We start from the raw sequence: 26958 nt of genomic DNA on the forward strand, positions 1-26958 counted from the left end.
ATATTTGTACCAGAATGTTTATTGCAGCCCAATTCATAATTGCTAAGTCATGGAAGAAGCCCAAGCGCCCACTGACCCATGAATGGATTAATAAATTGTGGTATATGTACACCATGGAATATTATGCAGCCTTAAAGAAAGACGGAGACTTGCGCAGCACCTGTGGCTCAGTGAGTAGGGCGCCAGCCCCATATGCCAAGGGTGGCGGGTTCAAACCCAGCCCCAGCCAAACCGCAACAAAAAAATGGCCAGGCGTTGTGGCGGGCACCTGTAGTCCCAGCTGCTCGGGAGGCTGAGGCAAGAGAATCGCGTAAGCCCAGGAGTTAGAGGTTGCTGCGAGCCGTGTAACGCCATGGCACTCTACCCAAGGGCGGTACAGTGAGACTCTGTCTCTACAAAAAAAAAAAAGACAGACAGACGGAGACTTTACCTCTTTCATGTTTACATGGATGGAGCTGGAACCTTGTCTTCTTAGCAAAGTATCTTAAGAATGGAAGAAAAAGTATCCAACGTACTCAGCCCTACTATGAAACCAATTTATAGCTTTCATTTAAAAGCTATAACCCAATTATAGCCCAACAAGAAGGGGAAATGGGAGAGGGAGGGAAGGAGAGGGAGGAGGATGGGTAGAAGGAGGGTAATTGGCAGGACCACACCTATGGTGCATCTTACAAGGGTACATGTTAAACTTACTAAGTGTAGAATATAAACGTCTTAACACAGTAACTAAGAAAATGCGGTGAAGGCTATGTTAACCAGTTTGATGAAAATATTTCAAATTGTATATAAAACCAGCACATTGTACCCCATGTACAATTGCATTAATGTACACAGCTATGATTTAATTAAAAAAAAAAAAAAAAAGGAAGAAACTAAATGGTCAAGAGCTGGAGAAGTTCCTACCCATCTCATTCCATTCCTAACCTCCATAATGAGGAGGATCAACTATAAAAACATGAGCTTCTCAGTGGCGCCTGTGGCTCAGTGAGTAGGGCACCGTGCCCATACACCGAGGGTGATGGATTCGAACCCAGCCCTGGCCCAACTTCAACAAAAAATAGCCAGGCATTACGGCGGGCACCTATAGTCCCAGCTACTTAGGAGGCTGCAGCAAGAGAATTGCCTAAGCCCAAGAGCTGGAGGTTGCTGTAAGCTGTGACGCCATTGCACTCTACCAAGGGCAACAAAGTGAGACTCTGTCTCTAAAACAAACAAACAAAAAAAATGAGCTGCTCTTATTTTTTCTTGCTGTATATATAGGGCCAAAAGGTAATTAATTACCATTTTCATTAATAAATGAACTGAGCAATAAGAGAACAACCTTCCCTTTCTGCTTCTCAATTTTACAGAGGTTATTCGTAACTAAAAGTTAACAGATAAATTATAAACATATCATCAATGGGGTTTAAAGAAAAAACAAACACCAAACACTTGACCAAAATAGTGGTCAAGTATTTTAAACAAAACATCTTATTCCAAATCCTATGCTGAGACCTTAAATATAGCCATTTATTTTCCAAAATGGGTAACTTTCCCTCTCCCAATTCAGGGATCTTTTCCTTTATCAAAGTGAAATAATAAAGCACTTCGTGGAGAAAAAGCAATGTCCAGAAAAAACTCACATTTCCTACCTGATATAATGTCTTCTGCTAATTCCTTTTCTCTTTCAATTCTTTCCTCTAGAGTTGAAATGCAGAATTCATAGCCAGCAAGAGCAAATTCCTGCCTATAAAACAAAGATTATTAATTGGCCATTTACCTTTCATAAACTCTTTTATCTTTATTTTTCCAGCTTAGGTTTAAGCAATTTCAGTGAAGAAGTATAAAATGGGAAGAGGGAATTTTGCTTAAAGTCTCTAAGGGGTGTTAATCTGCCGTCCATTTAATGTAACATAAAAAGCTAGGAATGCTTCCATAATTTTAGTAACTGACATATCAATGGTTTTCATCATCTCCCAGTAAGTTTCCAGTGAGACACACCCTCAGTCAACTGGAGAGGGCTCAATCAACCCAAGTATGCAAATTGTTTTTATAAAGAGGTACAGAAGATCATGACAGAAATTTCTTCATTCAGGAACTCAGCTTTGGTTCTAGTTTCTTACTAGAAATAAGTACTACGAAGCTCATCTTTTTTCCTCTAGTGCTTTGCCAGGGTAGAACTGATGGCCTTACTATTCTACTCTGTTCTCAGAAGAAAAGACGTGTCCACTTCCTTCCCCAGACCCAAACCTTGGGAAGAGGAATTCTCTCCAGCCAGGACACAGGGCAGATGGAGGCTGCTCACAAGATGTCCCCAGTCAAAGCAAGAGGTCTAGAAACAACTCCTTCCTAATTCATATCAGACTTTCTACCCTATGTCTTTTCTGGTCTCGTGTCACTCTTAACAAAACAAAATGAAAAGTACATAGTAAGTAAGAGGCAAGTTATTATTGCCTACCGCACAAGCCTTCACCTCTATAAACTATGACTTTGTCTTACTCAACATTGCTTACTAGCTTTGGGCTTCTTATACCCTTGGAGTTCATACTTTATCAACAAGTCCTGTTTGTTATTCCTCCAAGGAAGACTGATCAAGCTGCTATGCTTCCTGGCGTAGGCCAAGCTCAAAGATTGTCAGAAGACTTGAAGTCAAAGGCCCTATGAAGCTCTAGCAGTGAACTGCAACCACAGCCACCACTGGCCATGAATGCTTATCCAAGGTGGTGGATATCACAAAAATTATTCCTGAATCTTTTTTTTTTGCCCTGCAGGTTTCATTAGTGTTTATATATTTAACAAGTGGTCTAATTCTTTTTTTTTTTTTTTTGTAGAGACAGAGTCTCACTGTATCGCCCTTGGGTAGAGTGCCATGACGTCACACGGCTCACAGCGACCTCTAACTCTTGGGCTTACACGATTCTCTTGCCTCAGCCTCCCCAGCACCTGGGACTACAGGCGCCCGCCACAACGCCCGGCTATTTTATATTTTGTTGCAGTTTGGCCGGGGCTGGGTTTGAACCCGCCACCCTCGCCCTACTCACTGAGCCACAGGCACCACCCAAGACAATTCTTAAATAAGCATTCATAGCTGATGGCTGTGGTTGGACTCCCCTGCAAGTCTACCCCATCTAGTGGTCAATCAAACTGCAGGGAGACTGAACAGGTCCCGATGAACACAAGGAGCTTCTGACTCTGAGAGCAGGGACCAGTACTAGAGCCTGGATGAGCAGCCTTTCTACAGCACCATACTGGAAGTCACCCAAACTTCTGGCACCAACTTCTTCGGTAACTATCAATAGAAACCTAAGGGAAGTAAGTCCTAGATCTTTCCCCAAATTTACCCCCAAATCTAGCTCTCCAGGAGTTCTCTGTTACCCTAGGTAGCTGCACTTCTGAATGCCACCTAGAGAGACTGACAGGGAATGAAAGGCACTCACTCAACAGTGTTCCTGGCCTTGAGCACACAGATAAATTGTTTTCAAAAACCTTCGTGCAGCTGACTTTTTCTTCTTTATAAGAATGTAGACTCACCCACTATTTTAAAAATAGCACCTATTTATCCAGAGGTCTCCCTGTACTCCTAGCTATCTTCCCTCCTAAAACCCAGCTATGAGCATCTCTACATGCTCCAGAAACACTCCTGCTCAATGAACCACTCAGATACTCCCACACCAATTCTTGCACCATTAACTTTATACCTAACTTCCTCTTTTGCTGGTGCTTATAGCAGCAAAATGACTTTTTCAAAGTGAATTATACCCAGCAGCTTTTACATTGCTCCCTCTTCTAGGAAGAGCCAAAGTTCTAACTTGAACTTCCTTCCCACCTTCAAGCAGGAACAAAAAACTTGATTAGATTTGAGATCGGGCATCCAGCAGTGTGAGGGATATGTCCCATCCAGCAGACTAATGGAAACAACAGGGGCAAAAATGGGAAAAGCCTGATAATTTCGAAGATGAAGAATGGAATGCTTTGAGTATGACACCCAATTTTTTCGAGACTCAGATGACCAGCAGATATATGAAAATTATATAACATCTCAGGGTCAAAGTTTTCTGCCCACAGCCCTATTCTCTACCTGCTGCTACACTTTGATGCTGACCAAACTTACCTATTCTGAGCAGCATAGATACTAGCCAGCTTTAGGGAGATTTCAATTATTGCATTGTCTTCCTGTTGGGAGAAAGAGAAATGAAGGAAATTCACAACACATAAAATTTTCTCATGAAATATTTCAGATCAACTTCTAGACTAGTTTTGGCTGCAAAACCATAGTCTTTATTCTTTTAAAGGAATTAACCAACTGTGAATTCCTCAGTGACCATACTGTTGCATTAGTGAAAGACTGGCAATTGTTACACAGATCTAAAGGGGAAAAAAAACACCTTTTGTGACCAAAGCACATAATAGGCAATGGGGAACAGTTTTCAGGAAGCAAGGCTACACTCAAAACTGCTTCAGTGAGAGGCCGACACTAGCCAGTATCCTTACCTGCTTCATGCCTCCTCCTAGCAGGTAACTCATTGTTGCTTTAAAAAGTTGTTCTGCCTAAAAGCATAACAAAAAGATTTTTCTTTTACTCTCTTATATGACCTTGGATTATAAGTACCAATGTGATGCATCACTTTTTGTAAAACACATATACACACGTCACACACAGAGGAAAGTACTCTAGTGAAGGGAAAACAGATCAAAATATCAGGGTCCCACATCTTCTGATGTGGGTACAGGCAGAAGGAGTGTGAATCACTTTTAAATCATAGTTTACAAGGAAGTTGCTTGCCCTCCATCCTTTCTCCCTTCCTACAGACTGCAGATGACTCAACTAACCCATGCAGATGTGGGCATACTTTAGAAGAAACCTGGGTTTCTGGACCAGAGAGCAAAAGTGCCTATACTTACCTGCCTTCTGTCTTTAGCCTACCTCTGAACAAGGCATTAAAGAGAAATACATCTCCACCTTTCACCATTAACTAAGATAGACTCTCATTGGATTAAAGATTTAAACTTAAGACATGAAACTATAAAAATACTAGAGGAGAATGCAGGGAAAACCCTTGAAGAAATTGGTCTGGGTGAGTATTTCATGAGGAGAACCCCCTGGGCAATTGAAGCAGCTTCAAAAATACACTACTGGGACTTGATCAAACTAAAAAGCTTCTGCACAGCTAAGAACACAGTAAGCAAAGCAAGCAGACAGCCCTCAGAATGGGAGAAGATATTTGCAGGGTATATCTCTGACAAAGGTTTAATAACCAGAATCCACAGAGAACTCAAACGCATCAGCAAGAAAAAAACAAGGGATCCCATCGCAGGCTGGGCAAGGGATTTGAAGAGAAACTTCTCTGAAGAAGACAGGCGCACGGCCTTCAGACATATCAAAAAATGCTCATCATCTTTAATCATCAGAGAAATGCAAATCAAAACTACTTTGAGATATCACCTAACTCCAATGAGACTAGCCTATATCACAAAATCTCAAGACCAGAGATGTTGACGTGGATGCGGAGAAAACGGAACACTTCTGCACTGCTGGTGGGAATGCAAATTAATACATTCTTTTTGGAAAGATATATGGAGAACACTCAGAGATCTAAAAATAGACCTGCCATTCAATCCTGTAATTCCTCTGCTGGGCATATACCCAGAAGACCAAAAATCACAACATAACAAAGATATTTGTACCAGAATGTTTATTGCAGCCCAATTCATAATAGCTAAGTCATGGAAAAAGCCCAAGTGCCCATTGATCCACGAATGGATTAATAAATTGTGGTATATGTATACCATGGAATACTATGCAGCCTTAAAGAAAGATGGAGCCTTTACCTCTTTCATGTTTACATGGATGGAGCTGGAACATATTCTTCTTAGTAAAGTATCTCAAGAATGGAAGAAAAAGTACCCAATGTACACAGCCCTACTATGAAACTAATTTGGGACTCTCACATGAAAGCTATAACCCAGCTACAACTTAACAATAGGGGGAAGTGGGAAAGGAAGGGGGGTGGGTAGAGGGAGGGGGATCGGTGGGATCACACCTGTGGTGCATATTACAGGGGTATTTGCGAAACTTGGTAAAGGTAGAATGTATGTTTTGGCACAGTAACTGAGATAACGCCCAGAAAGGCTGTTAACCACTGTGATAAAAATGTGTCAAATGGTTTATGAAGCGAGTGTATGATATCCCATGATCATATCAATGTATACAGTTATGATTTAATAAAAAAAAAATAAATAAAGAAAAAAAAGAGAGAAATACATCTCTATCTTGTTTGAGTCACTGTATTTTGGGGCATCTTTGTTACAGCAGCTTAGCTTGTACCCCAGTGTTACAATTCCCTTGAGACTAATCCTTCACAATTCAAGATACTATAAAATGATATACTTACGTTTTCAAGCTGACCCCGTATAAATGCTAAGTTGGCCATCTGAAAGCAAAGTACAAATTGTTTTTTTTCAGTTTAGAGCGCTGTATTCCCACTTAATTTAAAACCTTTAAACTAAAGATTCCCTTTTGCTTCCACCCTCTAAATACAAAAATAGTTCAGTGTGAAAGTATGTCACCAATTAATTTGCTAGAAACAAACATAGTATAGCAATGGTGTGAGAAATAAATACTTCCACATACTTTGTTGACAAATCAAATCCAGGTCCATCACTGAAGAAACAAATGCTAATGATATTGATTTCTTTTTGGTCTGGAATTGAGAGGTCTTATAAGTGACACCCTAAGGGTAAAAAAATTGAAACCAAAAGAAAACTTAGTTTAAAAAAAAAAAAAGATCTTTAGGATATCCTGAAGATCAGGAGTATAAATCAGGAAAACGAACATTCCTTCCCTGGCATCCACCCTTCCTCATCAGTTCAGAATGGCTATAAGAGTTACCAAATCATAAGTGTAAGTGATGGCCTTCTTGTTATCGCTCTGATAGGCAAGACGAAGAGCGTCATGCAAAATTAGCTCAGCCTCTTCTGGCTCATCTTTCATGATGCTCAACTGAAAAGAGAAGATAAAGAAAATAATAGAAGATGAAATATAAAGAAAGCAGATGCATGTGCTACCAGACAGAAGTGGATAACTATACATCCTAATACATAGAAGGAAGCTGCTCATTCATTCATCAGATATTTACTGAATTCTTACTCTGCATCAGGCATTATCTACAGAGGTGACAGGGCAGTCAGTCTCCCGTGTAGCTCGGTGTGGCCATATGATGAAGTTTTGGCCAAGAGATGTAGGCAGAAGGAATGTGATCATATTTTATAAGGAAGCTACTTGTACTGCATCCTGTCTTTCTCTCTTCCTGCAGGCTAGAGATGACTGTAGGACAAACAAGCTTAATTAACAACTAAGAGCTGTGAAGAAAAGCAAGGCAAAGGGAAGTCAGGAAAGACTTCTAAGGAACTGTTAAACTAGAGGGAGGAAGCATGACAATGAGTCCACGAAGTAAGGAACGGGGGAGAAGAATGACCCAGAGAATGGAGAATGAATGAAGCCCCTACAAGCTGAAGAGAATGGTTTTACAGAAGAAATGCTAGGATGGTGAGCCATAATTTATCACCAAATGAGTGGACAAAGTAGGCCGGTTTAGATCATGAAGGGTCTTGTAGGCCAAGGCAAGGAGCTTTGTGTTTTATCATAAATGCAGTGGTCATTCATTCATAGTTTTCAGGCAAGGAGGTAACGTTATACAATTTATGTATTTAAAAAAAAAGATTACTCTGGCCGCTTCATGGAGAATGGATTGTAGGGGGACAGGAAGGCAGAAAAGACTACTGTAGTGCTGCCAGTGATAGTGATGGTTTGTGCCAAGGTAACAACAGCAGGGGAGATACAGAAAAGAAGGCAGATCTGAAAAACACTGGATTTGTTGGCAACAGGAATTAGTGCTGAATTGTTCGTGTACTGGGAGGCAATGGTAAGGGTACCACAAGTTTTAAGAATAACTATGAGGTTGCTAGGCTGAAATACTGATGGTATTAAAGAAAAGATGGAAGGAGCATGTTGGGAGGCATTAAAGATCAAGAGTTTAGTTTGGGGCATGTTAAATATGACAAGTGAGGGCCTCACAGCAGAGATGGCATGTCAGTAACACACCACAGTGTGGGTATATAAATGTGGAGGCAGCTGACATCCAATCAGTATTTAGCCCAGTGAAAGAGTTAACCTGGTGAGTAGAGGAGAAGGCAAATTAAAAAGGATGTGGTGAAAGGAAAAATTTAGAAAAATCAAACCAGATAACCAACGCTAAATTGCGTTTTCAGGCGCAATGTATGTGCAAAATTATGCCGTTTTAGTTTGGTTAAGTGATAAAAACAGCTACAAAACATTCTTGATGTTTTGTTTGAATAAAAGACGGACGCCTGATGCCTGCGGTGCCGTCTTCATTTGTACTTGAGACCACTGAGGTTTTACTGCAGCCTAAAGCAAACCTGAATGGAATCTAAACCCTCCCTTTGGACGACAATTCTTATTATGGGCAATTATGCCCTGAAAGTCTCCAGCCACTCTTCAGAAAAGTGAAGAAAATAGGCATCAATAAGGCCGCCGGATCTCGCCCACAAAGGCTGCCGCGCTCGGCAGGGCGCAGGGCTGGGCAGCCGCCTCACCTTGGCTCTCTTCAGCAGCTGGATGATCTCGGCCTCGACCTCGTCCGCCTCGTCCTGGGCGGCGGCCGCGTTCGGCCCCTGCTGCTGCTGCTCCTCCTCTGCCGCAGCAGGCCTCGAGAACCAGGCGAGCGCTGCGAGAAGGGGCTCTGTGGTCACCGGGCCCGGCCCGCGCCCCTGTCCCCCCGTGGCCAGCCCCGCCCGCGCCTCTCACCTGCCAAAAGCGGCAGCAGGCCCGGGCCTCCGCCGTGCGGCGCGACTCGGGATAGTGGCGCCTGCACCTCCGGCCACGGGCCTCCGCCCAGCCCTGGGAACAGGCGTGCCGAGCAGCCCCGGCACCTCCACTCCGCGGCCCGCAAGAGGCCTCGGCCCAGGCTCCGGCTCAGGAACCTGTACATGGTGCCGCCGCCTCTTCGGCTCACTGCAGGCCCGGCGGAATGCCAGGGACGTCCCGCCCCCCGCGCGAAGCGCTCGCGGGATTGGTCGGGCCGTGACGCCTGAAGAGGCGTCACCGTTACCGTCCGCATGCGCAGTGACACACGTCGACGTCACTCCCTCCTCTCGCCCCGCCGGCGGCGGGAATCCTCCGTGGGTCGTCGCCGTCTGTGGGAGCGTTACACTGAGGAGTGGCTACCACTCAGCAGGCACACCGTGGGGCTCCATGGCCGTCGCGCTACCGGCGGTCGTGGAGGAGCTCCTGAACGAGATGGCCGCGGCGGTGCAGGAGAGCGCGCGAAGTATGGGACGGCGGTCGTCTCTGGCTGGGTAGTGGGCCGAGCTCCGGGCGCGGGCGGGCTGGGAGGCCGGGTGCTGGGTTCCGCGCCCCGCCCCGCGCGTCTGGTAGTGGAGCAGTGACTTTTTGCCGTGCGGTTCTACCTCTAAATCTCTTGCTTGTTTAAAGGGGGGGAAAAAAAGCGAAATTTGGGCGAGTGAAGAGTCAAATCCATTTAGCAGATACCTGAGGCGCCGCGCAGTTGCAGGCGCCCCTCCCCTGGAGAGCGGCGGCCCCAGGGACTGACGTGCTGGGTGCACCCCGAAGGGGGCGGCGCTACAGTGAGTTACAGAAAGGGGATTTTTGAATTATTTTGCTCAGAATTTTGAATCATTGAGCTTATTTCTCAAATTATGGTGTTAACTTTAATACCTAAATGCACTTTTTCCAGAAAATTTTAGGGCTACAAAACCCAAATGAGTACGCAACCGCTGGAGTAAATCAGATGTGAAAGTACCGTTCATCCTCTGACCAGCAGAGGACGCCCTATGTCTGCTCGCCAAAGTCAGGGGAAGAGATGATCTCGGGATGTAATGCACAGTATACTAGCGTAACCAAAATGCATTGACGAGGTCAACGCGGTGGTTCACGCCTGTAAGCCAAGCACTTTGGGAGGCTAAGGCGGGAGGATCGCCTGAGGCCAAGAGTTTCAGACCAACCTGGGCAACAGCGAGATCCCCCATCTCTACATAACAGAATATTAACTGGACATTCTGGTGCCTGTAGTCCCAGCTACTAGGGGAGAGATGGATGAGGAAGGAGGATCACTTGAGTTTAGGAATTTGAGGTTGCAGTGAGCTATCACGAGGTCACTGTACTCCAGTCCAGGCAACAGAGTGTAACCCTCTCTCAAAAAAAAAAAAAAATGCACTCAACTAATGAGTACTACTCTTCCTATGTAAAAATAGCCACCTTATAAATAACAGTCAAATTAGGCCTCAAAACTGCTGGAGTTTATTCACTGGGTGGCTTTTGTTTTGTAAGTACCATACTATACTTTTAAAAGGGTTTATCTCCTGAGTTACTTACGGATTTTAAAGAACTGAGAAAAGTAAACCAACTTTTATTTTCTTGTTTCAGTCAAAACTAACAAAACGTTAAGTATATGTGCTTAAGAGATTAAGTCAGCCTGGTATTGAAACATATTTGATTCTAGAAAGAGTGAAGAAAAGGCTAACTCAAACAGCAGTTCTGGGACTCTTAAAATTTGATGGCCTGAGGGTTTGGACTGCTGTCACTTTACACAATTATTGCCAGAACTCGGTTCTGTGTCAAAATGGATTAATCCACACATAGTCTTGAAGGGGGCCTAATAATAGGTGCCTCAGACACAGGGACCACTGCTGTTGACTCACGTTTATTTTCAGGAGAAGTGTTTTCTGCTTTTTCAAAATCTTGTTCTAGATAGTTGTACATCCTTCCTGACCCCCATTCTTCAGTGGTAACTTTTTTTTAGATCAAGATTGCAAGATTCACTTGTATAATGATGTATAAACTGGTCACAGCAAAACCATGCAGGAATCAGTGATTACTTTTCCTTTCCTGTGCAACTTTTGGTTGGTTTGTTTGCTTATGTAGCCTTCTGTGTGTTTACCTCTAATTCAGCCTCACACTCTACCAGTGTTGTAAATCTCCACTCCATTCATTCGGATGAATGAGGTGTTTTATCAGTTTCCTTTTCCTGAAGAAATCTCTCCTAGAGCCTTCTGACTTGCCTAAATATGTACTGCCTGATGTCTTGGCTGTTTCGTGAAAGCTCCCTTCACAATTATTATCAGGGAATTCTCTTTACTTATATTAGGTCTAATGTGTAGTATATCTTATAATTTTCTTTTTCTTCGTTTACTACCCTGTTTTATGGAGCATATACTTTAGCTTCCTGAAGACGGGGGCATGAGATGTACTTTTGGAGGCTTTACATTTTCGAAAAAGTTCTTTTTCTACCCTCACACTCTCTGTTTCTGGTAGTTGAACTATTCAGTTACTGAATGCCCTATATTGATTGCCCTGTGACTGACTTACTGTGGCTCCTCTAAATTTCATCTTTTTATTTTCTCTATTTCCTGGGAACTTTCTTCAACTTAATCTTTTAGATTTTCTGTTTTTTCATTTCTACTATGTTAATCTCTCCTTCATCTCTACCATCAAAGCTGTCTGGTGCCACCAATTTCTGAGGGCTTTCGAGAGTAGGGAGAGGTGGATGGATTATGGACTATAAATCAGATTTGTACTTGGCCCTCTCTGCTGCTAGTTTAGGATTCAATTTTCTCAGAGCTTGTAAATTATTACATTTCTTCTGTCAGCTTCCAAAGTATCTTAGCTTTTGTTACTCTCTTTCTCATCCTTTGGAGTTTATGCTTTAAAAAAAGAATCCTTTTATTGTTTTAGTGGGGCTTGGGGAGGGAGTAAAACTAGGTACATAGGTTCAATTTCTTATACACAGAAGTCTTTTTGGTGTAGTCTTTCTTAAGATTTTTGTCAGAACTGGTTTAACATGATTAACTTTTTTCAATTCCTATTTTTACAGTTCCTGATGAGCATTTATTATCGTAAGTACATATCCTGTTGTGTTTTTTTAAACCATTATGTTTTAAAAGGCAAATCTTATCAACATAAACTCTTAAACAATATTTTCATGACATTGATTCTTTTTTTGTTTGTTTTTTGGTTAGGATATAAAAGTATAAGTTTATTTTATATTAGAGAGGAGAGAGATTATATATGGGGAGGAGAGATGAGAAAGTGAGAGAAGCAGAGAGCAGTGAGTGAGAAAAGGAAAGATGGAGGATGGGGGAGCAAAGAAACAGGGAATGGTGTGGCGTCCCACAGAAAGAAAGGAAGAATGCCAGCCTGTTGACATGATAACAGAAAACTGTCTCAAATGAATAGCCAGCAACACATTTGACAATACAAGGCATTCCTATATTGTCCCATTTACCAATCTTTTTTTTTGCAGTTTTTGGCCGGGGCTGGGTTTGAACCCACCACCTCCGGCATATGGGGTTGGCGCCCTACTCCTTTGAGCCACAGGCACCGCCCACCCATTTACCAATCTTAATTAACATTGTTCTAGAAATTGTACCTAGTAAACTAATACATGAAAAAGAAATTAGAAGAAGTATGTCTATCTGCAGGGAGAAAACAATTATGATTTATAGATATTGTAGCTACTTTAAAGAAAACACAAGAGAATAAAGAGAATAATAGAGTGGACAGCTATTAAAAAATAGAGAAATCAAAAGTCACTTTCTTTCATACCACAGCATTGAAAATACAGTATTTTTTCTTTTTTGAGACAGTCTCACTTTGTTGCCCTTGGTAGAGTACAGTGGCATCATAGTTCACAGCAACCTCTAACTCTTGTGCTTAAGTGATCCTCTTGCCTCAGCCTCCCAAGTAGCTGGGACTACAGGCTCCCACCAAAACGTCCAGCTAGTTTTTTAGAGATGGAGGTCTCACTTTTGCTCAGGCTGGTCTCAAACTCCTGAGTTCCAGCAATCCACCTGCCTCAGCCTCCTAGAGTGCTAGGATTACGGGCATGAGCCACTGTGCCCAGCCTTTGCCTGTAGATGCTTATATTTAAAAGTCACAAAGGACTTGAGAAGGGAAAGAGTTAGAATTTGAGGAAGAGCTTTACTCTTCTTTATTTCTTTAATTTTCTTTTATTCTAGAAAAAAAATACTACTTTAAAAATGAAAATGGAAGGGCCAGGTGTGGTGGCTCACACCTGTAATCCCAGCACTCTGGGAGGCCCATGCGAGTAGATTGCTTGAGCTCCAGTTGGAGACCATCCTAAGCCAGAGCAAGACCTTGTCTCTAAAAATAGCCAGGCATTGTGGTAGGCTCCTGTAATCCCAGCTACTTGGGAGGCTGAGGCAAGAAAATCACTTAAGCCCAAGAGTCTGAGGTTGCTGTAAGCTGTGATGCCACAGCACTCAACCAAGGGTAACAAAGTGAGACTGTCTCAAAAAAAGAAAATGAGCAAAGAATGTAAATACCCAAAAACTTTGGAGGAAAAAAGATAATCTTACTAATGCCCGTAAAAATACAAATTGAAATAATGTAATTTTTCATCTATAAAACTAGCAACCACAGAAACAAGACTGTGAGGAAAGGGGTAACTTATACTCTGCTAGTAGGAATGTAAATTGGAGGGTAATCTGGCAACAGGCTATAGGAGCTTTAAACATACATATTCTTTCTTTGACCCAGAAATTCCACTTACAAGAATAACCCAAGGAAGTAATCATGGATGTTCATAAAGATTTTACAGTGAGCATATTCATCCAGTATTATGGTAGCAACAAAATAAAAACCTAGAAACAATCTAATTATTCATAGAGTTTGAGGAGAATAAAAGTGATTCATCTTTATAGTAGAATTCTTTGTAGCCATTAAAAGTGGCAGAAAAATATTTAATGCATTCAAGAGATATTCACACTGTCATAAAGTAGACAATACAGGTTAAAAGATTCTTTTTGGGGGGGTCAGGGGAGACAGTGTCACTCTGTCACCCTGAGTAGAGAGCTGTGTCATCATAGCTCACAGCAACCTCAAACTCTTGGGCTCAAGCCATCTTCCTGCCTCAGCCTCCTGAGTAGCTGGGACTAAAGGTGCATGCCACCACACCTTGCTGATTCTTTTGTATTTTGTGTAGAGATGGGTCTCACTGTTGCTGAGGCTAGTCTGGAACTCCTGACCTCAAGCAATCCTCCCACCTTGGCCTTCCAGGGTGCTAGGATTATAGGCATTGAACCATCATGTCTGGCTAAGTCATATGAATTATTATTCTTTTTTTTTTAACTGCCACACGCCAAGTGGCACATGTTTCCAACAGGGCCAGACACTTAGGCACATGCCATATGAATTCTTTTTTTTTTTTTTTTATTTTTAATTTCAGTGTGCTTGTTCATTCTTCTTTGTTCTAAGTACTCCTTTTTTGTTGATTTTCTTCTTTCTCCTGCGGTGCTGGCTGTTTTTGATGTTGTTGGTAGAGACGGGGTCTTACTCTGGCTGACTGCTGCTCATATGGGTTTTGAACCTCTGAGCTCAGGCAATCCACCCGCCTCGGCCTCCCACAGCGCTGGGACTACAGGCGTGAGCCACCACGCCCGGCCCCATATGAATTCTTTAAAACTAATTTTTCAATTTTAGTACAATCCAGCCATTTTATTTTCCAGTTTGTAAAAATGACCTACGCTTTAAAAAACTTGTTTTATTGGAAAATAAGGAAAACATATAAAGTATCAGCAATCCTACCACCCAGCAATAATCACTCTTATATTTTGGTTTATTGCCTTTTTAAAATTTAACTTTTTTTCTTTCTTTTTTTTTTTTTTTAATGAGACAGAGTCTTATTATGTCGCCCTCGGTAGAGTGCTTTGGCATCACATCTCACAGCAACCTCAAACTCCTGTGCTTAAGTGATTCTTTTGCCTCAGTCTCCCAAGTAGCTGGGACTACAGGCGCCTGCCACAACGCCCAGCTATTTTTTGTTGCAGTTATCGTTGATTAGCTGACTTGGGCCAGGTTCAGACCCGCCAGCCTCCGTGTATGTGGCTGGCGCTGAGCCTAAAATTTAACTTTTTATTTTGAGATGATTGTAGATTTCCTTTAAAAAGTGTTGGTAACATGGTTGAGAGTTCCTTTTTTTTTTATTTTTATTAAATCATAAACACATAGATCATGTATACATTAATGCATTTATGGGGTACAATGTGCTGATTTCATATAGAATTAGGAACGCTAATAGATCTGACAAGTACCTGTGCATTATGCACCATAGGTGTGATCCCACCATTCACCCTCCCTCTATCTGACCTCCCCTCTCCCCTCCCAACCCTCTCTCCTCCCTTCTTCATCTTGGGCCATAGTTGTGATCTATTCTTTATATGAAAGTGAGTGATTATAAATTGGTTTCATAATAGTACTGAGTACATTGGATATTTTTTCTTCCTTTCTTGAGATACTTTACTAAGTAGGCTATGTTCCAGCTCCATCCGTGTAAACGTAAAAGAGGTAAAGTCTCCATCTTTTTTGTGTGTGTGTGTTTAGAGACAGAGTCTCACTCTCTCGCCTTCGGTAGAGTGCTGTGGCATCACACAGCTCATAGTAACCTGTAACTCCTGGGCTTAGGCACTTCTCTTGCCACAGCCTCCTGAGTAGCGGGGACTACCGGCGCCCTCCTCAACGCCCAGCTATTTTTTTGTTGCAGTTTGGCCAGGGACGGGTTTGAACCCGCTACCCTTGGTATATGGGGCTGATGCACTCTCCATCTTTCTTTAAGGCTGCGTAATATTCCATGGTATACATATACCACAATTTATTAATCCATTCATGAGTCAGTGGGCACTTGGGCTTCTTCCATGACTTGGCTATTATGGATTGAGCTGCAGGGCACAATCTGGTGTAAATATCTTTGTTATAAAGTGATTTTTAGTCTTTTGGATATACACCTAGTAGAGAAATGGCAGGTCTACTTTTAGATCCCTGAGTATTCTCCATACTTCTGTCCAAAAGGGACATATTAGCTTGCACTCCCACCAGCAGTGCAGAAGTGTTCCCTTTTCTCCATATCCATGCCAACATCTATAGTTTTGGGATTTTGTTACATGAGCCACTCTTACTGTAGTTAGATAATATCTCAAAGTGGTTTTGATTTGCATTTCTCTGATGATTAAAGATGCTGAGCATTTTTTCATGTGTCTGTAGGCCATGAAGTTCAAGTCCCTTGCCCACAAGAGTTTCTAAATATATAACATTTATATATGTGTATATATATGCATATATATAATATTTATATTTATAATATGTATAATTTTGTGCCTAACCTAGCATATCATAAGACTTTTCCAAATATAAAATTTTATTCTTACATATCATTTTAACAGCTGGATAGCCTTATTGCTAATCCAAAAAGTAGAAATTTAATATCCATTAAATATGAAAAGTCTGATAATCTGGTATTGATGAGGACATGGAAAAAACAGAACTCTGATATAGTGCTGTTTCAACTGTGGGAAGTTTTACTGGCAACTCCTGTTAATGTTGAGAAATGCATATATTCTAAGAGTCAGAAATTTTATTTTTAGATAATCAGGAAGAATTTTCGTGTATATGTACCAAGAGACATAGATAAGGATAATTGAGCATTTTTATAATAGTATAAAATAGAAACAGTTGCAATACCTACCAATAGAGTAGGTACATATAATGGAATGTTATTCAAAAATTAAATAAAAAGAAATATAGATCACGGGGCAGCACCTGTGGCTCAAGGAGTAGGGCGCCGGCCCCATATGCCAGAGGTGGTGGGTTCAAACCCAGGCCCTGGCCAAAAACTACAAAAAAAAAAAAAAGAAGAAATATAGATCAGCATGCAGCATTTTAAAAAATGCATTGAGGGTGCTGGGTGCGGTGGCTCAAACCTATAATCTTAGCATTATGGGAGGCTGAGGCAGGTGGATTGCCTGAGCTCACAGGTTTGAGACCAGCCTGAGCAAGAGCCAGACCTCTGTCTCTAAAAATAGCCGAGCATCATGGCAGGTAGTCCCAGTTACTTGAGAGGCTAAGGCAAGAGAATCACTTGAGCCCAAGAGTTTGAGCTTGCTGTGAGCTATGACGCCATGGGACTCTACTGAGGGTGACAAAGGACTCTGTCTCAAAAAAAGTACATAAAGTGTTGAGTGGAAAATGCAAGTTTCCAAAAGAAGCTTGCAATGTGCTTTTTATGTTTTAAAACTTATAAAACAATCCCATATGTATATGCCTAGACACGTTTGTGCAAATGTGTTTTACGTATAATAAAGTATAAAGACATTAACAGGAAGAAAATCAACAAATGTATATGTTTGCCTCTGGGACTAAGGGAAGGCAGGAAGATGAATAGGAAATATTTCAAAGAAGTATTAAGAGGGCTTTTCTGTAATAGTCTACTACTTTTATTAAAAAAAATCCAGGAAGATCTGAAATATATGAATAAGATGTTAATTTATTAATGTTAATAAATAAAATTTATTTACTATCACTCTGGGGAGTGAGTCCGTCCACAGGTTTTGCTATATTTTCTTTCCAAATTAAAATGAATTTTTTTAAAATGTTAAGGATAGTGATCTTTGGGTCAAGTTACTGAAGTGACTTTGAAGTCAGGCCTTCTAATCTGAAGTGTTTTTATTTTCTAGGCTGAAGTTTATCTTTGGCTCATCAGCTATCCAGGCCTTGGACCTTGTTGATCGACAATCCATCACCTTAATCTCATCACCTAGTGGAAGGCGTGTTTACCAGGTAGAAGTCTGTAGATCTAGGGGATGATCTCATTGTATAAACCCCTTGAGACTAAATGTTTTCATGAATCTCTGAGGAAGCTGGTGACCAGCTTTAAGTACTTCCTGGACTACTGACAAGTTTTTGAGCCAACTTAGTAAAATTAGCATATTAGGGTTTTTTATTTTATTAATTTTTAAATGACAAAAAATGTTTATAGTCATAGCATATATAACACAGTGATTCTCAGCCTTCCTAATGCCACAGTGTATTTTCATTGTTAAAAAGGGGTCATGACCTTTGAAATGTGTAAATCTTGTGGAATGACTAAAACAAGCTGACATATCTGTTACCTCACATCCTTGTGTTTTATGGTGAATCCACTTAGCAATTTTCATTAGTCACCATGATGTACAATAGATCTCCTAAATTTATTCCTTCTAACTGAAATTTTACCCTTTGACCAACATCTCCCCATACTCTTCCCTCCCATTCCCCAGAATTTTTCCCCAGAATGTTTCTACTTGTATGAGTTCAACTTTTCTTTAGATTCCACATATAAGTGAGATCATGTGTTCTCTTTCTCTATCTGGCTTATTTTACTTAACATAATGTCCTCCAGGCATTTTAGCAATTAAAATAAGATAAATATGACCTGTTAACTCTACTTAGTAGCAGTGTGTAGAGCCAGCAACAGTGTGGAGAGGCTCTTAGTTCAGGTTTCATGGAGCATAGAGTCAACTTTTGTTTTCCTTTTGTTTGATAATAGAGGTACTCCCTCTCCCTGGTACATTTTTGACATTTTCATCTTGTTCATTATGTTTTGTTTATAAGCAAAAGCCAAAATGCTATGAGGCCACGGCACTCTATTGAGTGATAAAGCGAGACTCTGTCTCTTAAAAAAAAAAAAAAAGCCAAAATGCATTTTGATGTCCTTCTGCATGTTTAGATCTCTCTGTCATAAGTGGTCTTTAAAAAGTGTTGTTAAGAAGTATTTATTGGGCAGCGCCTGTGGCTCAGTGAGTAGGGCGCCGGCCCCATATGCTGAGGGTGGTGGGTTCAAGCCCAGCCCCGGCCAAACTGCAACAAAAAAAAAAAAAAATAGCTGGGCGTTGTGGCTGTCGCCTGTAGTCCCAGCTGCTCGGGAGGCTGAGGCAAGAGAATCGCATAAGCCCAAGAGTTAGAGGTTGCTGTGAGCCGTGTGACGCCACGGCACTCTACCCGAGGGCGGTACAGTGAGACTCTGTCTCTACAAAAAAAAAAAGAAGTATTTATTAAAAGTCTGGGCGAGGTGGCTCATATCTGTAATCCCAGTATCCTGGGATTGCCTGAGCTTAGGAGTTCGAGACCAGCCTGAGCAAGAGCAAGAGCAAGACCCCATCACTAAAAAAATAGCCAAGCGTTGTGGCGGGCGCCTGTAGCCCCAGCTACCAGAGAGGCTGAGGCAAGAGAATGGCTTTGAGCCCAAGAGGTTGAGGTTGCTGTGAGCTATGACACCATAGCACTCTACCAGGGGCAACAAAGTAAGACTCTCAAAAAAATTAAAAAAGAAGTATCTATTAAGAGTCAATCTGTGCTGAATGCAGGCACTCTACTTGGATCTTAGTTTTACTCATTTGGAGCTTATTATAGAGATAGATTAGTGAAGTAACAGCCTCTTATACTCTGAATTTCATGTCTTAGTGATAATTCTCAACAAGCACCCAGCAAGGTATTTCTTTTCAAGAACCTAAAATGAAGAGAAGTAACAGTCCTATCTGCCCACCCCACACTACCTGTCTTAGAAGATTTGAATGGACTACATATGAACAGTGGGCAAAACTCCAACTATTCCTGACCTTTCCCCATCACAGTTTAGCTATATAGGACAAAAGTGGTTGAGTGCACTGGGACTGAGAAATGGAATCTTGAGAATGAAATAAAAATATTGGCAGTGGTGTCAAATTTTGTGTCTCACTTGCAAGGGGTAAAAAAAGAAAAGCCTCCCTCTCTTCTGTGTGTAATTTCAGGCTTTACTGAAGAACAGGATGAAGGAAATTTTTGAGCATTTGAATTCTGGTTTATTTACAGTGAACTTACCAGAGATGATACCTGTTCAGTTAACTCTGGTTGAAAGACCATGTCAGTTAATCCTTAGGGAGTGAATGAGTTGAGCAAAGCCTTCTTGGGCAAATAGGTGCCTCTGCTTAGTCAGTTAACTCACCATTCCACATTGTAGCCTAACTTCATTGATCTGGCAAAATTTTCATGCATTTCTTCATTAAGGAAAATGCAGTACGCAGTGTTGGATGTTGTAGTTAACTTCTGGATAGAATTGGCCTAATCAAAAGAGAGTGCCTTTTAGAATTTTCTCACAGTTTAATAATCGGAATCAGTGAACTTGTTGTTTGTATCTGAGGTAATGTTTCTGTTTTCTTTCTTGGTGTCTTTTTGGTCTTTATGTAGCTGAGGGGCCTTCAGGTTTTTCCACTTTTAATTTTGGATTTTTGGTCTTGACCTGGGTGAGCAGACTTATAACTGTCCTCTAGTTCTGATAAAACCTTAAAAGATTTTGGGCAGTGCCCATAGCTCAGTGGGTAGGGCGCTAGCCACATACACTGAGGCTGGAGGGTACGAACCTGGCCCTGGCCAGCTAAAACAACAATGCAACTGCAGCAACCACAACAACAAAAAAATAGCCGTGCATTGTGGTGGGCGCCTGTAGTCCCAGCTGCTTGAGAAGCTGAGGCAAGAGAATCCCTTAAGCCCAAGAGTTTGAGGTTGCTGTGAGCTATGACACCATGGCATTCTACCCAGGGTAACAGCCTAAGTGTTTTAATTGTTGTTGACTTTTTGTTCCTCCCAGTGGTCACCATGTCTCGTTTAAAGTGAATTGTTTAGTTTTTGTCATTCATATCAGGTATAATATTAACATTGCTTTATTAGTCATAAAATGCTAACTTCCTAGAATTGTGATTGTCAGGTTGGACTTTGAATTAAATAAGGCTATAGAAATCTTATACACCCTCAATTGACCCTAACGGTTGCAATATATAGTAAGAATTTGGTTTTACTCATGGGTTGAATGAGATGATAAAAGTTGAGTCAGGGGGCAGCGCCTGTGGCTCAATGGAGTACGCCAGCCCCATATGTCAGTTCAAACCCAGCCCTGGCCAAAAACTGCAAAAAAAAAAAATACGTTCTCACAGATGCACAAAAGTTGAGTCAGAAACTGTCTTGATACCCACCTAGTTATCTTTCCACAGGTCAATCTTTATTCCATAGATCAACCCTAATATTCTTCTCCGTGTACTATGTCTTCTTGTCACCTGAGTTTAAACAAACTTTTTATAAACTTTTTTGGTTCACTTAGGAAGGGGAACCTTCAGTCAGGAGAGGCGAAATTTTATTGTGGTAACAATGACCCCAAATCTGAAAGCCTTACGAAAACAAAGTTTATTTCTCATTGATGCAATATTATCTATCAAAAGTAAATTGCAGCTCTGCTCCGTAACATCTTCAGTCAGGGATCACAGATGGTAAAGTAGCCTCTATCTGGAATAGTGTAGATCTTGTAGCAGAGAAAAAAGAGGACATGGTACATGACAATTTTTAACATTTCTACTTGCTACTCATATTTTACTAAAGCAGGTCACATGGCCAGCCTATATTTAATAAGACAAAAATGTATAGTCCTTTTTTCCAGAGAGAGGCACCAAACACAGGGAACGATGCTAAATAATACAGTTTACCACTGTGAAGGCTTAAAGCGGTCATAAAATAAAACTGTACCCATGAATGGGTGATCTAGGTGGGTTGCCTTCCTATAACCTAACTGCAACAATGGTAGACTTCCTCCAAGTTGGGTTCCTACAAGTCTGGTCATGGTCTGAGTATCTTCTTTCTGCATGTTCTAATTTTAAAAGCTCTGTCTTGGGCGGTGCCTGTGGCTCAAAGGAGTAGGGTGCCCGACCCTGTATGCCGGAGGTAGCAGTTTCAAGCCTGGCCCTGGCAAAAAAAAATACTGCAAAAAAATAAAAGCTCTGTCCTTCTGGGGATAAACATTCCAGACTATGATTGGGGAAATAGGAGTAATTCCTGTAAGAGGAGGTGGTTTCTCCATTAAAGAAGGAAAGAATTAAATTATCCCTAAGGTCAATTTCCAGTTCTAAACATTTCTGATTGCAGTTTGGCCGGGGCTGGGTTTGAGCCCGCCACCCTCGGTATACGGGGCGGCGCCCTACCGACTGAGCCACAGGCGCCGCCCTAGTTCTAAACATTTCTAACTCAGATTTTAGCCTGATTATTGGGTTCATTAGTTGTCCACTGCTAGAGAAGGAAGAAGCCAATTCAATAGTTACGCACTGCATCATTTACCGCATCAGGCAGATGAACATTTTACTTTGAAAGGATTAAGCAAGGGAACTTCTGTAGAACTTCTTCCCATCCCTAAGTCACTAGGTATTTACCATAATCCAGGGAGTATTCTGATGAATTGGGGACTCAAAATAAGAAGGAACCAGTGAATCCTTCAAATCAATGTAGAATCCCAGAGGCTTATATCTGCTTAAGTAAATCTGGAAAGAAAAGACACAAAGTAACTAAAGAGAGAAGAAATCTAAAGTTTTCCTCATTGGTAATAGTTTAGAGACCTAAAATTATTCATGTCACTACTGTATGTTAATAGTTTTTCTTTAAGTTTAAATAGAAAAGTCTGCTTCAGTGCTCTCCCTTCAGTATAATTTTTTTCTTTTTTTGGTAGAGGCAGAGTCTTACTTTAAACCCTCGGTAGAGTGCTGTGGCATCACAGCTCACAGCAACCTCCAATTCCTGGGCTTAAGTGATTCTCTTGCCTCAGCCTCCCGAGGAGCTGGGACTACAGGTGCCCACCACAACGCCTGGCTATTTTTTCGTTGCAGTTTGGCCGGGGCCAGGTTTGAACCTGCCACTCTTGGTATATGAGGCCGGGGCCCTACTCACTGAGCCACAGGCACCGCCCACCTTCAGTTTAAATTTTCCAGGCATGCTAGGGAAATTTCTCCATTGATAATCAGTGTGTAGGTGATATATTCATAATATATATGAGGACCTTGCAATAGGAAATAATGTAAAATGTGATTTTTTAATAGCTAATTTGTAACTGGGACTAAAATCTTTCATGAGTACAGTAAGCATCTTCTTATCTAATTATTTCTGGTATTTTAATAACCCCCAAGAAATTGTAATGATTGGGTCAGTAAACTATACTGAGATGGCTGCATGCATGAGCCACAGAACACGTGACAAAGAACACAGTGCTTTAATCTGCTATTTCTTCTTTGGTAAATGGTTAAAACCTTGTCGGTTGCTTCTCTTTGAGGCAGAAAGAGAAAAGAATCCCAGGAGTGCTGACCTTGTAATCCCCTCACCCCCAACGTCCTGGATTTTTCATTTGTTGCCACCTTGAGCATAAAACTAATTTGAAGGCCCTGTGGCAAATTCCTAAGTATCAGTTCATTATAAAATAACTCAGGATGTTTCCGCTTCCCTTGGAGACTAATACTTGATGCATCCAGTTTGGAAATTAAGTCTAGGAATGAAGCCCTCAGCAAAAAGTTTTTGGCTGGTTGGTGGTAGACAGACTTAAAGGATTTCTCTAAAAACTTTGTTTATTCACACAACAGGCATATCTTCCTTTCCCTGTACTTGTCCCTTCTGTCTCTCTTGACTCCCACCAAACCTATCTGTTATTAGACTTTGCCTCTAACCAACCTCTCATGTATCTATGACCTCCTTCCATCCTGCTAGATGATGTGAAGGCAAATCTGGGCTTGCCTCTTTTCCTGAGGCCTCTCCTGAATAGCTGAGTCATCCCTGTTGCAAAGTTCTTTGCTTTATTTATTCACCCCACTCTCATGCTTTTCAAAAGCCTTTTCCCACTTTCTTCTGAGACCCATCTTGCTCCTGCCCTACCATTCACCATTTACCTGTTTTCATACCTCTTGAGGTATATGGCAGAAGCTTTAAAAATTCACATACATGCAACAAAATACCAAAGATAAGAAGCTCCATAATAAAAATGTAGATAAGAAATGCTTTCTCTCTACCTCTAATTATAGTCAGCCATGGAGTAGGCCCTATGAGTCACTAGATACAGGAACAATGTGGTTAGTGTGGATGGTTGAATGAGCCTGAAGGGAGAGTCTGCACACTGGTGGGAAGAGAAGTTGAGTTTCCCCTTTTTTACAAAACTATTATTGCAATTCTTCCTGGTGCAGTTTGCACAGCAATTTTGAGTCATTTTAGATAAAAAGTGGTTTTTCCAGCACACGTTCTAAGATCTTATCTGTCCTTTTCTTCCTAGGTACTTGGAAGTTCTGGTAAAACATACGTCTGTTTGGCTTCTTGTCATTATTGTTCATGTCCTGCATTTGCCTTCTCAGTGCTACGGAAGAATGACAGTCTCCTGGTGAGGATGAGGAAGTCTCTTCCCCAATTAGGAGAGAAATTGCTAGCCCTTACTCTGTGGTATAAGAGTTGTACAAAATGGAATTTTTCCTGTATATTGAAACAAATAGCAATTTATTGTCCTTAACCTTCAGTTAGGCATCTCTTTTGAATATACAGTCATGTCTTTTGGGTTTAGCCTCCCAAAATACAATGTCATTTTTAGAACTACACCAGTTTCCTGCATTTTTATTTGAAAGGATGTAGGTACAGCTTTGAGGAGGACAACAGGATAGTCCTAGAATTGACACTGGGGAATTAGGTGGCCCAATACAAATAGGAACTAAATTGGTTATTAGCAACTTTGTATATCCCCCACTTCTAGCCATGAGCCGTGTCTTTCCTGTACAGTAAGAGAGCCTGGCACCACACTTGACTGTTATGTGGGGCAGGAGTGTCTTTGCCTGTCCCTTTAAGCTTTTGTTGGTTTCGTCAGTATCCAGAGCATCAAGCAGAAACAGAATATGCTCACCTACACCTTAGTCCAGAGGGAAAGGCAATGTCCTCTTGAGAGCAAGGAGCTATGCTTTAAGTCTTATCAAAGAAGAAAATAATGGCCTCCACTCCATTCTTCCCCTTTCTTTTATGCTGTTAACTTCTCAAATATCTTAGGACCTAGGTGGCAAGTTGGATATCCCATTGTACAAGAAGAATTCATACATTCATAGTTTACTACCATAACCTTATTTCACCTGTCAAATGATAGGATTCAGCTAGGGCCCCTTTATGATCTAAAGCTGTATTCAATGACATCAGATCCAATAGTTATCTCCTGAGAGATGTGTACAGGCCAATATATGTGAGAGTTTTGCCACCACTACTCCCTGCCCCTTACCCCAGAAGAACTTATATAACACAGTAGTTAAAGGAATAGACTGTAGACTCTGAGCACTTGGTTGTAATACCTATTCTGGTAGGATAGATGTCAGATTTAAAGAGGTAATATATGAAAAGCACTTAGCAACATGTGTCTCAAGGAATGTTAGTCATTGCAGTGAAAGCTCTCTGAAAGCAAAGGAGAAACATAATTTAGGACTAAAATGAGAAGCCTGTCTTGGTTTTTACCATGGCTTATAGACCCTGTGCCCACTAGATCTAAACTATTTCCCAGAGCAGCACACAAAATAAGTCTGTCTTTGTCCTCTCTGACTTAAAGAGATAATATACCTCTTTCATCAACTTTATCAGCAATACTAAGGCAATAACGTAAAGGCCCCATGATCTGTACTCTAGTCCTTTCCTGCTAAACTTGGTGGTAATGAGAAGCCTTGAGGTCTTGGTTAGACTGCTCAGTCCTGGCCCTGCCTGTCTCTAACAGAATCGTGTGCTTTCTATTCCAGTGCAAGCATCTCTTGGCAGTTTACCTTAGTCAAATTACAAGGACCTGTCAGCAGCTAAGTGTCTCTGACAAGCAATTGACTGACATATTATTGACAGAGAAGAGACAAGAAACATAAAAGGTACAGACTGACCATCATTATTTTTCAAGTCGAAGTCCCATCAAGAAATACATTCAGTGTGTCATGGCTCACATGGAGGAGAGGTGAAATGGATCTTCCGAAGACTCCTTATTCCTGTCCTTTTTCCTTCCTGGACTGAGGCGGGGCTGTGGGTTGTGGAAGGTGTATATATGTTTAGAAGCCCAGCACAGTCTTCTCACAAAAAACCTGAAACCAGCCTCTGGGCCCCTTAAGTAAATATGTCCCCAGATGGAATCAGCATTTTAAAGTCAAATAAAGCCTAACGTCTTGTTACGTCTACGATTATTTAGTTCCTTACTTCTTACTAAGATCACTGAATTACTAGTGATTTGTGAAAGGCTAGCATGGTAGGCCAAACTTAGTAAGATGAAGTTTAAATGAATCGGTATTAGTTCTTTTCCTTGGGTTCGGAAAACTGTTCAGCAGCAATAAAAGATCATAAGAGAGATGTGGCCAAACGGCAGCAATCTAGAAAAAGGGAAGAGCTGGTCTTGTTCTGCACTGCATGCGTTTCTCAGCTTTATAACAGAACAAATGAAGGAACAGACTACAAATCACATCCTGGAAGAAAATTACTGTTACTACTAGGGATTTTCAGCCTGAAAAAGAAAAGATAGCAAGAGGCCTATAAGACGGGAGAGGTATGAGGCTCACTTGGACTCCAAGAGAGAGTAAAGGAGCAATGATAGATGAAGATGAAAATGAGATTTCACACAGGGCAAGAATTTCTTGATAGATAGAGTTGTCCACAGCCAGAAGTGAATCCTAGAAATGGACGAAGATGAACGAGAATAACCCAAGAAACCCCTACCCTTCTGCCTCCCAAAACACGAGGTGCTAATTAATACTAGGTGAAAAACCCACAGATGGTTGCAGTATGTGTTCTGTGGTCAGCAGTGCCTTTGATTAGGTCAAGGTGTAACAATCCATCAAGACTTTCATGCTACTTGGGAAACTCTGAGTGAATATAACTTTTTTTTTTAGGCAGCCTTCAGAGTAAAGTATAGAAGGTAGAAGCAAAGCAGCTCTGTATAACAAGCCAATGCAGTACCCTAAGTTTGTCTTTTATTTAAGAGTTTTATTTTTATTTCACTTAAGATACATCCAGAGTTACATAATTTTATGTAAGATTTCATACTTCAGGTTCCAAGAACTTGACCAAACTTCAACTTGGGAGTGAAGCAAAATTTACTGTCTAGGTCTAGAAGGGGAAATTTGGGAAAGGGGCATCCCATTTCACTAGTTTCTTCCCATTTCACTAGTTTATTCCCATTTCACTAGTTTATTCCTCTAGAGTAGTTTTCTGTATATGATAAAGAATGGAGCTTAAAATTGTTATGTGATGAAAGTTCTACTTGAGAACTTACAGAAATGTCATTTCTTTACATT

The 26958-nt window shown here is 41.2% G+C and overlaps 2 protein-coding genes across 5 annotated transcripts in view; one reads left to right on the plus strand and one right to left on the minus strand.

Moving 5' to 3' along the window:
* The window catches only part of TTC19 (tetratricopeptide repeat domain 19), a 48524-nt gene extending 39460 nt beyond the window's left edge, over nt 1–9064 (minus strand). For 2 of the 4 annotated variants that reach the window (XR_008375483.1, XM_053568623.1), the window contains exons 1-7: nt 8804–9026; nt 8593–8723; nt 6869–6979; nt 6372–6410; nt 4471–4527; nt 4091–4152; nt 1623–1726 (exon numbers count right to left, since the gene is read on the minus strand). Coding sequence is in view for 3 of the 4 variants with exons in the window: in XM_053568623.1 (XP_053424598.1) it covers nt 1623–1726; nt 4091–4152; nt 4471–4527; nt 6372–6410; nt 6869–6979; nt 8593–8723; nt 8804–8987 (688 nt within the window). In the remaining variant the exon portion in view is untranslated. Of the gene's footprint in view, nt 1–1622; nt 1727–4090; nt 4153–4470; nt 4528–6371; nt 6411–6868; nt 6980–8592; nt 8724–8803 lie in introns of all 4 variants that reach the window. The other 2 variants (XM_053568625.1, XM_053568622.1) reach the window with 2 other exon arrangements.
* A 69-nt stretch (nt 9065–9133) lies between these two features.
* On the plus strand, nt 9134–25843 carry ZSWIM7 (zinc finger SWIM-type containing 7). Its single transcript, XM_053568646.1, has 5 exons — nt 9134–9326; nt 11889–11910; nt 17542–17644; nt 23946–24050; nt 25429–25843. Exons 1-5 carry the CDS (start codon nt 9251–9253, stop codon nt 25543–25545), a joined length of 423 nt encoding a protein of 140 aa, XP_053424621.1. The 5' UTR covers nt 9134–9250; the 3' UTR covers nt 25546–25843.
* The last annotated feature ends 1115 nt before the right edge of the window (nt 25844–26958 follow it).

This window comes from Nycticebus coucang, chromosome 18 (assembly GCF_027406575.1).
Source record: "Nycticebus coucang isolate mNycCou1 chromosome 18, mNycCou1.pri, whole genome shotgun sequence".
Taxonomy (NCBI): Eukaryota; Metazoa; Chordata; class Mammalia; order Primates; family Lorisidae; genus Nycticebus; species Nycticebus coucang.

Coding starts and splice junctions, on each gene's coding strand:
- ZSWIM7 (XM_053568646.1), top strand. CDS start 9,251: ATGGCCGTCGCGCTACCGGCGGTCGTGGAGGAGCTCCTGAACGAGATG. Junction 17,645..23,945: donor GTGGAAGGCGTGTTTACCAG/GTAGAAGTCTGT, acceptor TTTTCTTCCTAG/GTACTTGGAAGTTCTGGTAA. Junction 24,051..25,428: donor GGAAGAATGACAGTCTCCTG/GTGAGGATGAGG, acceptor TTTCTATTCCAG/TGCAAGCATCTCTTGGCAGT.